The 13,653-nt window shown below is 32.4% G+C and overlaps 1 protein-coding gene across 1 annotated transcript; it reads right to left on the bottom strand.

Moving 5' to 3' along the window:
- Window positions 1-3,543: 3,543 nt before the first annotated feature.
- Window positions 3,544-6,983, bottom strand: LOC120072251 (zinc finger CCCH domain-containing protein 14-like). Its single transcript, XM_039024675.2, has 3 exons — window positions 6,664-6,983; window positions 5,559-5,619; window positions 3,544-4,558 (listed from the first exon to the last, which is right to left on the bottom strand). Exons 1-3 carry the CDS (start codon window positions 6,743-6,745, stop codon window positions 3,772-3,774), a joined length of 930 nt encoding a protein of 309 aa, XP_038880603.1. The 5' UTR covers window positions 6,746-6,983; the 3' UTR covers window positions 3,544-3,771.
- Between the last annotated feature and the right edge of the window lie 6,670 nt (window positions 6,984-13,653).

Genomic DNA, 13,653 nt, shown 5'->3' with positions numbered 1-13,653 from the left:
CCATACTTAAGTATGTTTAATAGTGTGGTTAGTATGATAAATGGGTTACAATACAAGTTAATTCTAATTTGTAGGGAAAAGCTGAGGAATAAGAAGAGTGTTGAAGGAGGTCCTAAGTATTTTAAAGTGTGGCTCTCAGGTGGATAGGCATAGCCTAGCAAGTAAGAAATTTGGCTAAGTATGAAGCTAGGCATTGGATGCCATGAGCATTGGTAGGAGGACTAGTGGCAACAACCTTGTCATCGGAGGTTAGGTAAGCTTGTTGATGTCTAAGTTGTGGGTCCCGTGATGATGTAAGGCAATGGCCTAAAGATGGGCGATGAACTTGTGCAAGTGACCATAAGTGTGGGCGATTGCCAAGGGCTTGCATGCATTGGTAATTGGCATACGATAATTTAAGCCTTGGGAGGTTAGTGAGCTAGGCGATGCGAAGCATTGGAAAATGGCATGGTGAGGTGATGATCTTGCCAAGCCAAGGTGTAAACGGGCTGCATAGGCAAGGAAGTCGAGCGGTGGAGGAAAGTGTCTAATTGTTAAGGTTACTATGCAATGTTAAGTGACCAAGAGTAAGTTTTGCATTATATTGCAAAGGACTTCAACTAAATTAGACTCTTTAAAGGGTCAGTTGTCATGATCCTATAGGTTGATCCCACTTAGTGGGCTAGGTGGCAATTTAGTAAATAAAGAGTAGCTCACAGCTTCAGATATAAAAGGTAAGCCGACTTCAGATGCTTATTTTGGCGATTTGCCCTTGCTATTGAGGTGATTTTAAAGCTATCTAAAAGCTGAGGTGAGGCTAGTTAATGAGCTAGGGCTACCAGAAGGAAACTCCAAAGGAATCGAGCTAAAAACTGAAAAATTTGCAGAAAGGACAGATTATCGGGTGAATCTGGGCCAGTGTTGAGGGTTTGCAATTTCAGGCCAAACCACAAAAAATTCAAAGCTAAAATTTTAAGGTAAGCTTATTAAGACAATTTTGAACAACTTTGTAGAAGAAAATTTTCTGAGATAAGGTTTGTATCATGAGTTATTTGAATTATTAATTGAATTTAGAAATTTTTTAACAAACAGGCAGCTACTTGGGTTGAACAAGCAGACAGCTCCAAGAGGCCGAACGTGCATGGGTTGTAGCGAGCATCAGCACGCCTTGGGCTGGCCGTGGGGCTGTGTAGCAAGCATAGATGACTTAGACGCCCAAGGGAAGGCTCTTGCGATGTTGGACAACATGTGAGACGCCTAGGTGGGGTGATTGACACATGGTTGGTGTGGTCGAAGGAAAGATTTTCACATAAACCAAGTTAACACCTAGAGAAAGTCCTAAATGTTCAACACCTAGGGAAGTTGGCATTGGAAGGTAAGGTCAATATGTCAAGAGTAATATGAGTTTAATTTCGAAAGTTAGTCTAAAAAAGGAGACCATTGATAGAAGCTAAAATATGTTGTCATGTCCACAAGGTTGACACCAATAGGAGAAGCATATCAGCCCTAGGAAGATTGTCAAAGACATAAGTGATTATGATTGTTCTCTAAAGTTATTATTAATATTAGGCTCACCCTTATTATTAATACTCACCCTTTTAAAAATCCAGTTTTAATAAAGTTTATTCTCATGCTATTCATTTTACAAGAAGTTCCAAACAAACTAGTTTTCCTAAGTTATGAAAACATGCTAGTTTATTGAGTTTGTGAAGCATGTTTAGTAAGGTTGACTAACGCATGCTAGTTTTTTTAAAAAGTTTCAATAGCATATGCAAAGTATAAAATACATGTTGTTATGTTTAAGTATATGTACTTTTGATGTTTATAAGCATGCCTTAAAGAACCATGTTCACACGAAAGCTATGTTAAAGTTATGTTTATAATATATATATATTTTTAATCATTTTCTTTTAAAACCTAACCAAATGTAAAAGTTCATCATGTGTCCAACTAGCCCTTAGACACAAACATAAAATAATATTAAATTCATTTTCATTTTAAAATCAATTAAAAAATCAAAAGCCCACCATGTGTCATTTATCCCATGCTCTAAGTGGCACCTTTCAATGGTCCACTTTGATGAAAAAAATATGTCACGTCATCATCTCGGAATTTTTTCGTTAAACTTGTTTCACCTATATCTTCTTCATTTGAGCTCCGATTTGGGCGATTTAAATTGCGATGGAATCGTTGTTTCGAGCTCTAAACAACAGACACTTCAAAACACCCAAATTTTTAATAAACTAATTTAGATTTGTTATTATCAAAACATTAATTAATTAATTTGAGATTAAGGGCCAAAAAACCAACAATCTCCCATTTTTTATGATGACAAACAAGTCAAGAAAAATGAAATCCAAATAGGTGTGTGATATGAAATATATTCTTGATGCATAATTAACACACATAATTTCAATTCACTTGAACACAAAGAATATATTCAGTAACACCATGCTTTCATTTTTCTTATTACCTCTCCCCCTTTTGGAATCAATCAAAAAAAGGATAACTAAGATAAATAAATATAACATAAAAGTTCTCTATAAAACATGAATACATAATTTGTGTTTCTTCTCCTGTCTACATGCCTTCTAAAAGAAATATTACAATCAACAACATTATAAATTTAAGATGCATCATAAAGAATCAACTAAGTTTCAGCTAATTCTATTTAAGACTAATTTCACAAATTTCTCCCCCTTTTGAAATCAATAGAACACTCCCCCTTAACGAGGGACAAAAGACATTAGCACATAATTCAATTTGAGGGTAGAAATATCAAATAAATTTTCAAAACATGATTTTACTGAAAATACAATAATTCCCCCCAAAAGGATAAACAATAAGAATAAGAGTCACACAGTAAAGTAATATGAGAATCGATTTCATTCATACATGAAGTTCATATATAAAAAGAGATAAATGTGTATAACTCCCCTAAAATCAAGGATTCTTCTTTTAATAAGAAATCGATAAGAACCAAGGAGATAAAATTATTCAAGTAAAATTCTCCATCCACCCCACGATTGCATGTTATACCATTGGAGAAGGTTATGTCGAGGCTTTTGCCCACGATCCTCCAAACAATTTTTTGTCCGTCGACAACTTCGACCGATACTCTTTCTGACTAATCCCGATGGTTTGTGTCGTCGGGAAAGGTCCAAATTATTGTAGTGATTGAAGAACCTCTTAAACCTATTATTAAGAACTCAATGACAAAAAAGGTATTTTTCTCAAAGAAATATAAAAAATCTAAAGCATCATTTAGAATTAAACTTCTAAATATTACATCCTTTGTTTACTTTCTAATGACATTTTCAAAAAGGGTCTAATTTAAATAAATAAATTAATTAATTAAAATAATAATTAAAAAAAAAAGGGTTGCTTTTCAGATCTTGACCAAGGATTTAAATGTTTCTAAAAAAAAGTGAACCTGGTTATGAAATTGAAAGAAAATAGACAGAAAATTAAAAACAAAATAGTTACAAGTGAAATATTGGAAGGAACACTACGTTGAAAATTAAAACTAAAAGTCTAAAACAAAGAAACCCTTAGCATACAATATTGTAAAAAAGAGAACAGCATGAGCTGATTCCATTTAAGTTAAAGAGCTTACAAAATCTCGTCCCGATTTCTTAGATGAAAAATGCTCGTCTTACAAAGTAATCGGATAACGTATTTCAGAATTAACAAATGATTCAAACAGAGAAAAGCAGAACAAAATAACATTTTGTTCAAGAACAGATCGCGCTGACTGCTACAAAGACTGCTGGCAAAAGTGTTTTCATTCATTCATATACCTGGTTTGCGTAACTCACTTTCACCATGAGCAAAATGGCATCTCTCTCTAAACGTACAAGTACCTTTTGTAAAATTAGCACAAAGCTTGGTTTTAAAGTTGTTTGCTGAACCAGAAGATTGCTGCATGCCAGAAGCATGATGATGCTGCTGATGCTGATGCTGCTTCATGGCATTATTGGCCGAGGCAGCGCCAACGTTCGCAATCAACTCGCGCACCATTGAACTAGCTAGATTGATCTGATCAAAAGTACCCTCAAGCTCAATGTTCTTCAGGTTAGGGTCTGACTCGTGTTCCTTTATCGAAAGCCTTGCCCCTGTCATACGACAGATATTCTTCGAGTTGACACCATTCTTACCAATAATGGGGCCTGCAAGTGATGCATCGACACTAATCTTTGCAGTTGCAGAGGCCCCAAAGCTAGCCGCAGGTCCATGGTTAGGTGGTGGTGGAGGCATATTCCAGCCACCACCCATCCTGGGTTGTTGCATTGGTCCCACTCCACCGTGATCTTGCGGTGGGTTCGGTCTTCCAAGTTCCCACTCACCATGAGCATAATAGCACTTGTCACCGAACCGGCAGCCTTCGGCTGAGTTGAATTTATTGCACAAACGTGTCTTGACGGCTGGAGGAGAAACACCATCTGGAAAGGATTGGGGAGGAGCTGGATTTCTAATCCCAGGTGGAAGAGCAGGACCGATCATCTGAGAAATTGCTTTGAATCCACCCGGAACATAATGCGCAAAATGACACCCCTCGCCAAAAGGGCAACCAGAAGTGCTGCATTTTAATATTTCAAAAAAGGTGTAAACTTCACTATAACATCACAAATCCAGAATACTTTGACAAAGCCATACAAGATTTAACAAAACTGTGAAAAAGCCAATGCAAATTCTTGAGTAGATACAACAAAATAATTATATTTTAGTTCAGGAGTAGAAATGAGCAGCAAAAAATATTTTCCGAGTCCCCAAGTCCTGAATGATATTTCAATAAATTTGCTCCAAAAAAAAAAAAAAAGAAATCTGACTTTCAAGTTACAAGATAACTCTTCTATTCAGCAACAGAAACAAGTTTACTGCAGAATCATAAAATTGTAATGCCCAAAACCTTAACGGAAAATGAATTGAAATTTCAATTGTCCTGAACATCATTCAACAAAATAATTCCATAGAAGTCAGAAAATTAGCATAACAAGTACAGACTTGCAAACAGAAAAATAAATAAAAGAAGTTGGGCTGCTCAATATTCACAAAACATTAACTGGTAGAAGGCACGATTAGAAGCACCTATAGGAAATACAAAAACACCCCGTTTCAACCTAAAATGGATATATCGCTCATGTGATGGCATTGAAACAAATAGAATAACCTGTACCATAACTTTTTTTTTTCTTTGATCAAAACCTGTACCATAACTTAAGATGCCAATTCAATTCTGCATCACACTGCTTACTTGAAAAGGTCCAAGTAAGAATTATTAATTCTCTTTAGAGATACAAGTTTGGCATCAAATGTATTGCTTTCAATTTAGACAAATTCCAGCAAAATGTTATTCCCACTGGAATCCTGTGAATCAACTATTTCAGTTCAGTGATTGTTGTTATGATTACATCAATGCAAAACCTGAAACAACTTTAACTAACCAATTCATTAGTCCAAATCACAATAATTTTACTTGAAAAATTAAGTAAATCTTCCTGGAACTTGAAAAAAATATTGACAATATATTGACTGGAACTGCATTTATTGATTCATTTTAGATAAGTTAAGATTAGAACCTGAAAAACTTTGTGCAAGGCCTCGATTTGCTTCCTAAACCAGTAGATAAGGAGTCCATTTCTGTCGGAGAACATTAATTAACTTTCCTTAGTTAAAATTTCAGGGTATTATTGATCTCCCAGCTTAAAACATCTAATAACGTGTTTACCATCTTCCATCACTAAGACAACACACTACTATTTACGGCGGTGAAAAGGGCCAGCAGGAGGAAGAAAGAAAATCATGTTCCAAAGTTTATATTCTCAAACAAAACATATCTCAAAATCTTGAACCATATATTTCCATTTAAATTAATAACTATACCAGGCTGGAGAAAGGTAGAAAAATATTTCGCACCAATTTTTACATTGTTTTATATACTGAAATAAAAACAGTAAAGTCAACTAAGATCTGGATAACATACCAATTAAACCAATTACACTACTTAACAGACTAAAAATTGTTCCTTCTACTTCAACAATTATTTATTTTAAAAAAATGTACATAGCTTGCAATTTAGCCTATAAGAAATTGCAGTGGTAAAAAAATTATAACTCCTAGAAAAGGATGTGAAATTGTCTTCCCATAAACAGTAGTCTCGTCACATCCAAGACTTTAACCAGATCTCGAAAGAAGACATTACCAAATACCTAGAGCAACTTCCAGATACTACTCAAAAACCAAATAAAAATACTCCAAACCAAAAAGAGAACATAAGACTAAAACACTATACCCAAATCCATAAACTTGAACAGAGAGAATATTCAAAGTCGTTCTACAATAAGCTTGCGAGTTTTCTTTAGCTAGAGTGAGGATGAAAACAGCATTACCCGCAAGTAAATCCAAAAAGAAAAATATGCTATAAAATAACCTAACTATCAATTCAACCAATAACCCAAGATGAAGAAATAAGTAACGAACATCCATACAGAAATCAAACGAAATACATTCCCTTCAAATAGTAGTGAGCATCCATATACTACAAACATTTCAAACACACACACCAAGCAAGGAAACACAACCCATAAACCAGAAAAATGAGATAACACAGAAGACGTCGAGAATGCCAAAAAGGGAAGAGAATAAAGGTAAAAAAAAAAAAAGCATTTATGAAGCTTAACGAACCTGGCTTGGACTTCTTGAAGCCGCCATTGCCATTCAAAGCGGTTTCAGTTCGTTCCCTCTTGCGAACACCGTCAAGGTCCATTGAAGACAAAAGCGAACACGACCCAATACTGGAAACGAAGAAGAGGAAACCTTGGAGAAGAGAAAAGTGGGAATGAAGCAAGGCAGGAGGAATAAATTAGGAAACCCTAATAAGGAGGAGGACGAGAAGGATATATGGAAAGAGGAGGGGCGGATTTGAAAATTAGGTCAAAATAGGGTTTGATAAAAAGATGAAAGAGTGAGGTGGAGAGACATCTGAGTTGGACTGAAATTTGTATGGATGTGACTCACGTGCTCTGCACGGGAGTTTTGATGTTTTTATTCAAGGCCATTTATTCTTTAGTTGCACTTTACCTTAGCGTTAATCATTTCAAAATTGATAATTTATTTAGTTCATATGTTTCAAAGAGTTTTTTTTTTTTTTTTCATATGAATGACTATTTTCAATGTGCTTTTATGATTGATGACCCACTATCATAAAAATATAAATTCTAACTTCATATTTAAAATTCATAGATTTATAAAGAGCGGGTCATCAATTATGAACATGCTTGGAAGAAAATCATATATATAAAAACCGCATATTTCAATATATTATATTTTTAGTCATTAAATTTTGAGTTTGGTTTTAATTTAGTCTTTAGGTTTTAAAAAGATTATAATTCTACTCTTGAGATTTCAGTTTTGTTTCAATTGGTTTTTAGGATTCGAAATTTATACTGCTTACCTCAACTTTTAACTAAATACTCATTTTTTTCATTTTTAATGTTAACGTGTTGCAATTAATGTAAAAGAATTATAATTAATAACTTTCACTATTTTTCATCTCTGTCTCCCCCTTCTTTTAAGAAAGTCGGTTTCACATATTTTGTAATGACTCTGTCTCTTTTTTGTGAGTTTGGTTTTATGCGATGGACTAGAGCTCGATCTACTACACTTTGTAGAGGTGGTGTTTTGTGACAATTTTTTTTATTGACAGATTGATTATCAATTAATTTGAAAATAACGAAAAAAATCACTATTAATCCATGCTCTAAATTAAAATTAAATTTTCTCATCGTAATTATTCTAAAATTTTGAAAATGTAAAGACTATATTGAAATCAAATTTAAGGACTAGAAGTGTTTAAAATCTATGGACTAAACAGAAACTAAACCCAAAATTTAAAAACAAAAAATATATTATTCTCTTTGATTGTTTTATCTTTCAATTGTTGAACTCATAAAAGAAAAATGGTCCTCCCGTACTATATCAACGTAGGTCAACTAATTTTAATCCGTTGACCTTAAAATAACAAGCATGACTCAATGACTAAGACATTTTATTTTTCTAGATGATTTTTTTTTTTTTGACAATAAATAAGATGAAGGATTGAATCTCAAACCTCGAAATTGATAACCAAATTCATGTTGTTGAGTTATACTCATGCGAGTTAATCTCCACTTCTATCTTTATTCAACATAATTACTTTGAAGTAAATTAATTTGTAACCAAAGTATCAAACCTCTTTCCCTCCACTCCCTCTTTGAATTACACACAAGGAAATTAAAAAGAAAAAATCAATTTAAACTACATCGAGTGAATCAATTAAGACCATTAATTAATTATTATTTACTCTTTTCATTCATGCTAGTTTATTAAACATATAAATATTGAGGCCTGTATAATAATTTTTTTATTTTTTATATTTTTATTTTTTAAAATTAAATCTATTTCATCAACATTTTTTATAATAATTTATATATTTCTTAAATACAATAGTTAAATTCTTAATCAAATTTCAAAAGATAAAAATAACTCCTTGAAAGCTACTTTTTTTTAGTTATCAAAATTTGGCTTCATTATTTAAACCATTGGTAAAATAATAACAAAGAAATTAATTTTGGGATGAAACCGTGAAAGTAGTATATATAAACTTAATTAAAAAAAGAGACTTATCAAATAGAAACGTGGGATTTTGATTTTTTTTCCTTATATAGTGCTTATTGAGATATTAATTGATACGGTAAAATATTTAAATGTGATGTGTGATTTGAAGTTTGTTGATATTTATTATGTAATTTTTATTGTTCAAAAAGATTATTAAACAACGCATTCATTTTTTTAATGTGAATTGAACAACTTTTGTTAATATTTTTGGAAATTCTGAAAGAAAAATAAAATTTTGTTTTCTAAAAATTTCTAAATGTATTTTCATATTTAACTTAAATTTGAAAACAATTTTCTATACTTAATTTAGATATGAAACATTTTCCTATTTAATTTAGAAATGAAATGTTTTTGTATTTAATTAAGATCTAAAATATTTTCTACATTTAATTTAGAAAAACGTTTTTGTTGGATTCTTATAAAAAGGAAAAAAAATTGTTATTTTAGTTCTCAATGGTGAGATTTGAGTTTGGTATGATATTTCTCTCTATTAAAAATGATTGAATTATGAGCAAAGTTTTCACTCGATTTCAATCATTGTTCGACAAGTACACGTCTGAGAAGGGTGTTGTGTTAACCCTGGAGAGCAACCGACTTTCGCGATTTAGCACTGAGGTCGTGTCAATTTTGCTTTCAAGGTAGTGGATCTTCTACCACACAACACTGATTGAGATCCAGAATTGATGACGACTAACAATTTAAAAACAAAATAAACTCTAATGAATCAAAATTACATATGAGCTTTTGCTTAATAATCCCTGCTCTTAGAGATGTCCACGGGGTGGGATGGGTCCGGGAGGCCATTCCCCGTCCCTGCTCCCCATTTTATTCCCCATCCCCGTGAAATTCCAAGAGGACCGGGGCAAGGATTCCCCGGGAATTTTTTCCGTTACTTTTTTGTAAAAGCTAATTAATTTAAATCGTGAGTAACTTTTAATTAAATAATTAACTTTATCACTAAATTGTTTATTATGATTAGTTTTATATGACAGATTGAATTTAAAGATAAATTACTCAAATTTTAGTCTAAAAGCTAATTAATTTTTTAGTAGAAAGAAATAAATATAAATCAAATTATTCACATATATAATCTAAATTTAAATATTCAATTCAAACATATTCATTCTGTTTCTCAATAAATAATCAAATTTGAAATTTAAATATAATATTTATATAATAATAATAACATAACATTAGATAGTAAATAAATATGTAAAAGCTAATCGGGGTTGGGACGAGAACGGGAATGGGTATGGGAAATACATTAGCTCACGGGGAATTTTTTTCCCTTACTAAAATTGGACATTTCTACCTGTTCCAAATTTCCTGTACAAGTACAGTGAAACAACCTATTTAAAACATGGATGAGAGCAAAAGGTATTTCTGCTTAATATTTTTTTTTAAAGGCAATTGGCTTCTTATGGGAATGGATGAAGTGACCCATGAGTATTTTTTTTCTTTTATATACATAAACATAGATCTTGTTTTGAAGTTGTCTTTGGAGGTAATTGAATGTGATGAACCCTTTTAGATCTTGATCTTTGGAGGTATTGAATGTGATTACCCTTTTTTAAATCTTGATTTCATTTTTTTTCTTTGTTATTGGAAAGGGCCAATTACAACAATTAACACTTAATTGAAGAGAATTTAAATGTCAAAACTGAAATTATCCATATCAACCACCATTTTCATACAACCTATGAAAATCACCTACCAAGCTAAAATTACCATGAATTGAGTGCTTAAATCATGCTCTGATACCAATTGTTGGAATTAGCATGCAATTAACAGAAGCAAACGTAATCATTAAGCACTCTAATTCATCAATTTTATCAATTAAGAAAGCATGTTCATAACAGAAAATAGGGTTTGAAGATATACCTTTGAAGACCTTCTCTTCAACTTCAAATCCAGCTTGATTCTCGACTCCAAATTGTTGTAGACCACCACTTGATCTTCTCTATTATTCTCTTGGACTTTTGATTGAATTGTGAGATTCAAAATGAGATTAGATTTAGAGAATTTTGAAGAGTAAGGTATTGGTTTTCAACCGAAGTTGAAGAACACCTTCTTCAACAAAAATTCAGTCCAAAAACTTTGCATGGCCTCCTCTCTCAGCTGAATCAATATGTTTTGTTCAGCTTAATTAGTACAATTAAATTGCACAGCAAATTGACACCAAATCCACATCAAGTGAGTAGATTAAAATGGAATTGTGAGTGTCAAGAGATGGAGAAACCCACTAAATTGGATTTTTCCAAATTTTTAACTTTTGAATCCAATTTTCTTTAATTAAAATTTCAGAAAAAAACTAAAATTGAATTTGAAAAATTCAAAATTCTAATTTTAAATATAATTAATTTTACATAAAATTAATTTAAATAATTTAATATCTAATATTAAATTATTTACAATCATTAATTCCACCAACATGAATCCCGATTCATGTAATTTTAATATTTAAATCATATTTAAATATTATCCAATTCTTTAATTTTGTTTAATTAATTAATTAAACGTGTAATTATATCGTATATAATTACTAATTCCCTTAATTCGAATTTGAAAGTTTCAAATTCTCTCATTAGACTATTCTAAGGTTTAATCTATTTATGAGCTAGTAGGATGACCTAATGGACCTACAGATCATTGGCTGTAACGATTTGGGATTAATTGGCTAAACTCTTTAACCCATATTAACCAACATTCATTAACTATCGGATCACTCCATTAAAGTCCAGTAGTTGCATTCCCTTCACTGTAGATATATTTGTGTCTACTCAATATGACCATAATTAGTAAGTCAACTTTTCACATGTTGTTCGTAATAATGGTTGGGTCAAAAGTTGTTTTATCCCTAAGATTACATCTTGTTCCTTAAGTCCTACTGATTCTCTAATGAACAATTTGTTTTCGATCCAATCACTAAACTGAGTCCCTCTCGAGCCAATGAAAGGGTGGAGCCCCTTGTTCAAGACCCGGAGTCAGTATTTATGGGAACAACCTCCCTACTATCCCTAAAAATGGGTAGGAGTGAATTCCATCATGCACCCTATGTTCCCAGCTATCCACTTGGTCCTTGAAATGAGAGGCTTATTGAGTCGGTGCTGTTGCCAACCCTCACCCATGCATCTAAGGATAATCACGAATAAAGAGTTCATAGTTAGCTTAGGATTAAGGTCAAATTATCTAGGTCATCGCTTTGAAATAGTTAGTCTTAAGCAGTAAACAACGTTATAAAGTAAGAGTGGCTTATTTCTTGGTATGATCTTATAAAAATTCTTTGCATAGGACGCCCCACTCGCATGTCTCCAAATAAACGAATAGGATAAATTCATTTGTAGCACTTTACAACAATTGTAACATCAATAAAGTGGGCCGCATCTGATAGAGTCTCCAGAATAAGGTACCCAACCTTATCTGTATACTATAGACCATTTTGGCTATTTACTCGAACTTGATTCTTATGTCTCTACATCAAGTACTCATGTAATAACCATGGATCTTAGTTTATTGGATTTAGGTCATTATTAAATCGAAATGAATAATTCAAACATTCAATAACAACTTTATTGAATTTAACTTCAATAACATCTATATTAATTAACAGACTAAGTTTATTGTTTACAAACCATGTTTTAGGATATAAAACCCAATATCCAAATGCTTCTCTTTGGAAATGGGTCTCGATGTTGTTTCCATTTAATACAATCAATGCACATAGCATTTGAGGTTGAGAATTGAGGAAACCCATATACCATGTTTCTATATTGTAATGTTCTCAAACCTTTGTAGCTCAAATGCCCATATTGTCGATACCAAAGATGAGATGAGTTCTCAACTTTTGTTTGAAAGTATTGATCAAGTTGCATTTGAGAAGAAATTTATGTTTGAATTTGCAAAGTAAACATCGTGTTGTTACTCATTGTTGTTTGAGTAATCAAACACTTCTTTGGATGAAATATTTTGCACTACTCTCTCTTGATCAAAATAGACATACCTTTTTCTTGTAATTGTCCTATACTCAATAGGTTAGTACTCAAATCGGGAATATAATATACCTCAGCAACAACATGATTAACTCCATTAAGCAGTAACTTTACATTGCCCATTACATTCATTTTAGTGTTATTTCCTAATTTTACTGAATGTCAAAAATCTTCATTGAACTCACTAAACATCGAACAATCCTACACATATAATTAGAACACCCAAAATCAAGAAACCATGTGTCTTCTCTTTGGACTCCATACATTTCCACATAAGACATCAAAAGTATTTCTTCTTCCTCATCAAGTTCAGAATAGTTCGCTTCTTTATTTTTAGAACGTTCATATTGGAAATGTCTAAGTTTTTGGCATCGATAACAACACTGCACATTTGCTTTGTTGAAATTTATTCGACCTATTTCTCTTCCTCTTCCTTTGTAGTTACCACTACCACGAACTATTCGTTCATCATTTGTCACTTTAAAGGCTTGCTCCTCTCTACTTTGTCGTTGAAACTTTTGTTTATGTACTATTAAAGAGCTTTGTAACTCATCAACAGTGAGAGTATCAAAATCCTTTGACTATTCAATAGAACAAACAATATAGTTAAAAGTTTTAGTCAAGGAGTGTAGAATTTTTTCAACTACTTTCACATCTTGCATATCTTCTCCATAAATCTGGATATTGTTTGCCACTATCATGACCTTAGAAAAGTATTCTATCACCCCTTCACCAGACTTCATCTCAAGAGTTTCAAATTCTCTATGAAAAGCTTGAAGATATGACTGCTTGACTCTTGCATTTCCTTTCGATTTTTTCTTCATAGCATATCATATTTCTTTGGTAGTATTTTTCTTAAGAATAGTCTCCGAAACTATGCGATCAATGGCTTGGAAGAGACAATTTTTCATTTTCAAGTCTTTCAACCTCATTTCATCATTTTCTTTCGTTGGCCTTCTGTCTACAATGACCTGCTAGTTGGTTCAACATATCCAGGATCTACTAACTCCAATTATTTCTTGGATAAAAG

The sequence above is a fragment of the Benincasa hispida genome, chromosome 2 (genome assembly GCF_027475165.1).
Source record: "Benincasa hispida cultivar pf3 chromosome 2, pf3_genome.v1.1, whole genome shotgun sequence".
In the NCBI taxonomy this organism is placed as follows: Eukaryota; Viridiplantae; Streptophyta; class Magnoliopsida; order Cucurbitales; family Cucurbitaceae; genus Benincasa; species Benincasa hispida.
The sequence above is the reverse complement of the archived record's forward strand: the minus strand, read 5'-3'. Positions and strand labels throughout refer to the sequence as shown.

Bases quoted from the DNA above. Each gene is read 5' to 3' on its own strand.
- LOC120072251 (XM_039024675.2), bottom strand. From the start codon at position 6,745: ATGGACCTTGACGGTGTTCGCAAGAGGGAACGAACTGAAACCGCTTTG. The intron at 5,620-6,663 runs GTTCGTTAAGCT...GTTCTCCGACAG, and splicing joins CTTCAAGAAGTCCAAGCCAG to AAATGGACTCCTTATCTACT. The intron at 4,559-5,558 runs GTTCTAATCTTA...ATTAAAATGCAG, and splicing joins CCTTGCACAAAGTTTTTCAG to CACTTCTGGTTGCCCTTTTG.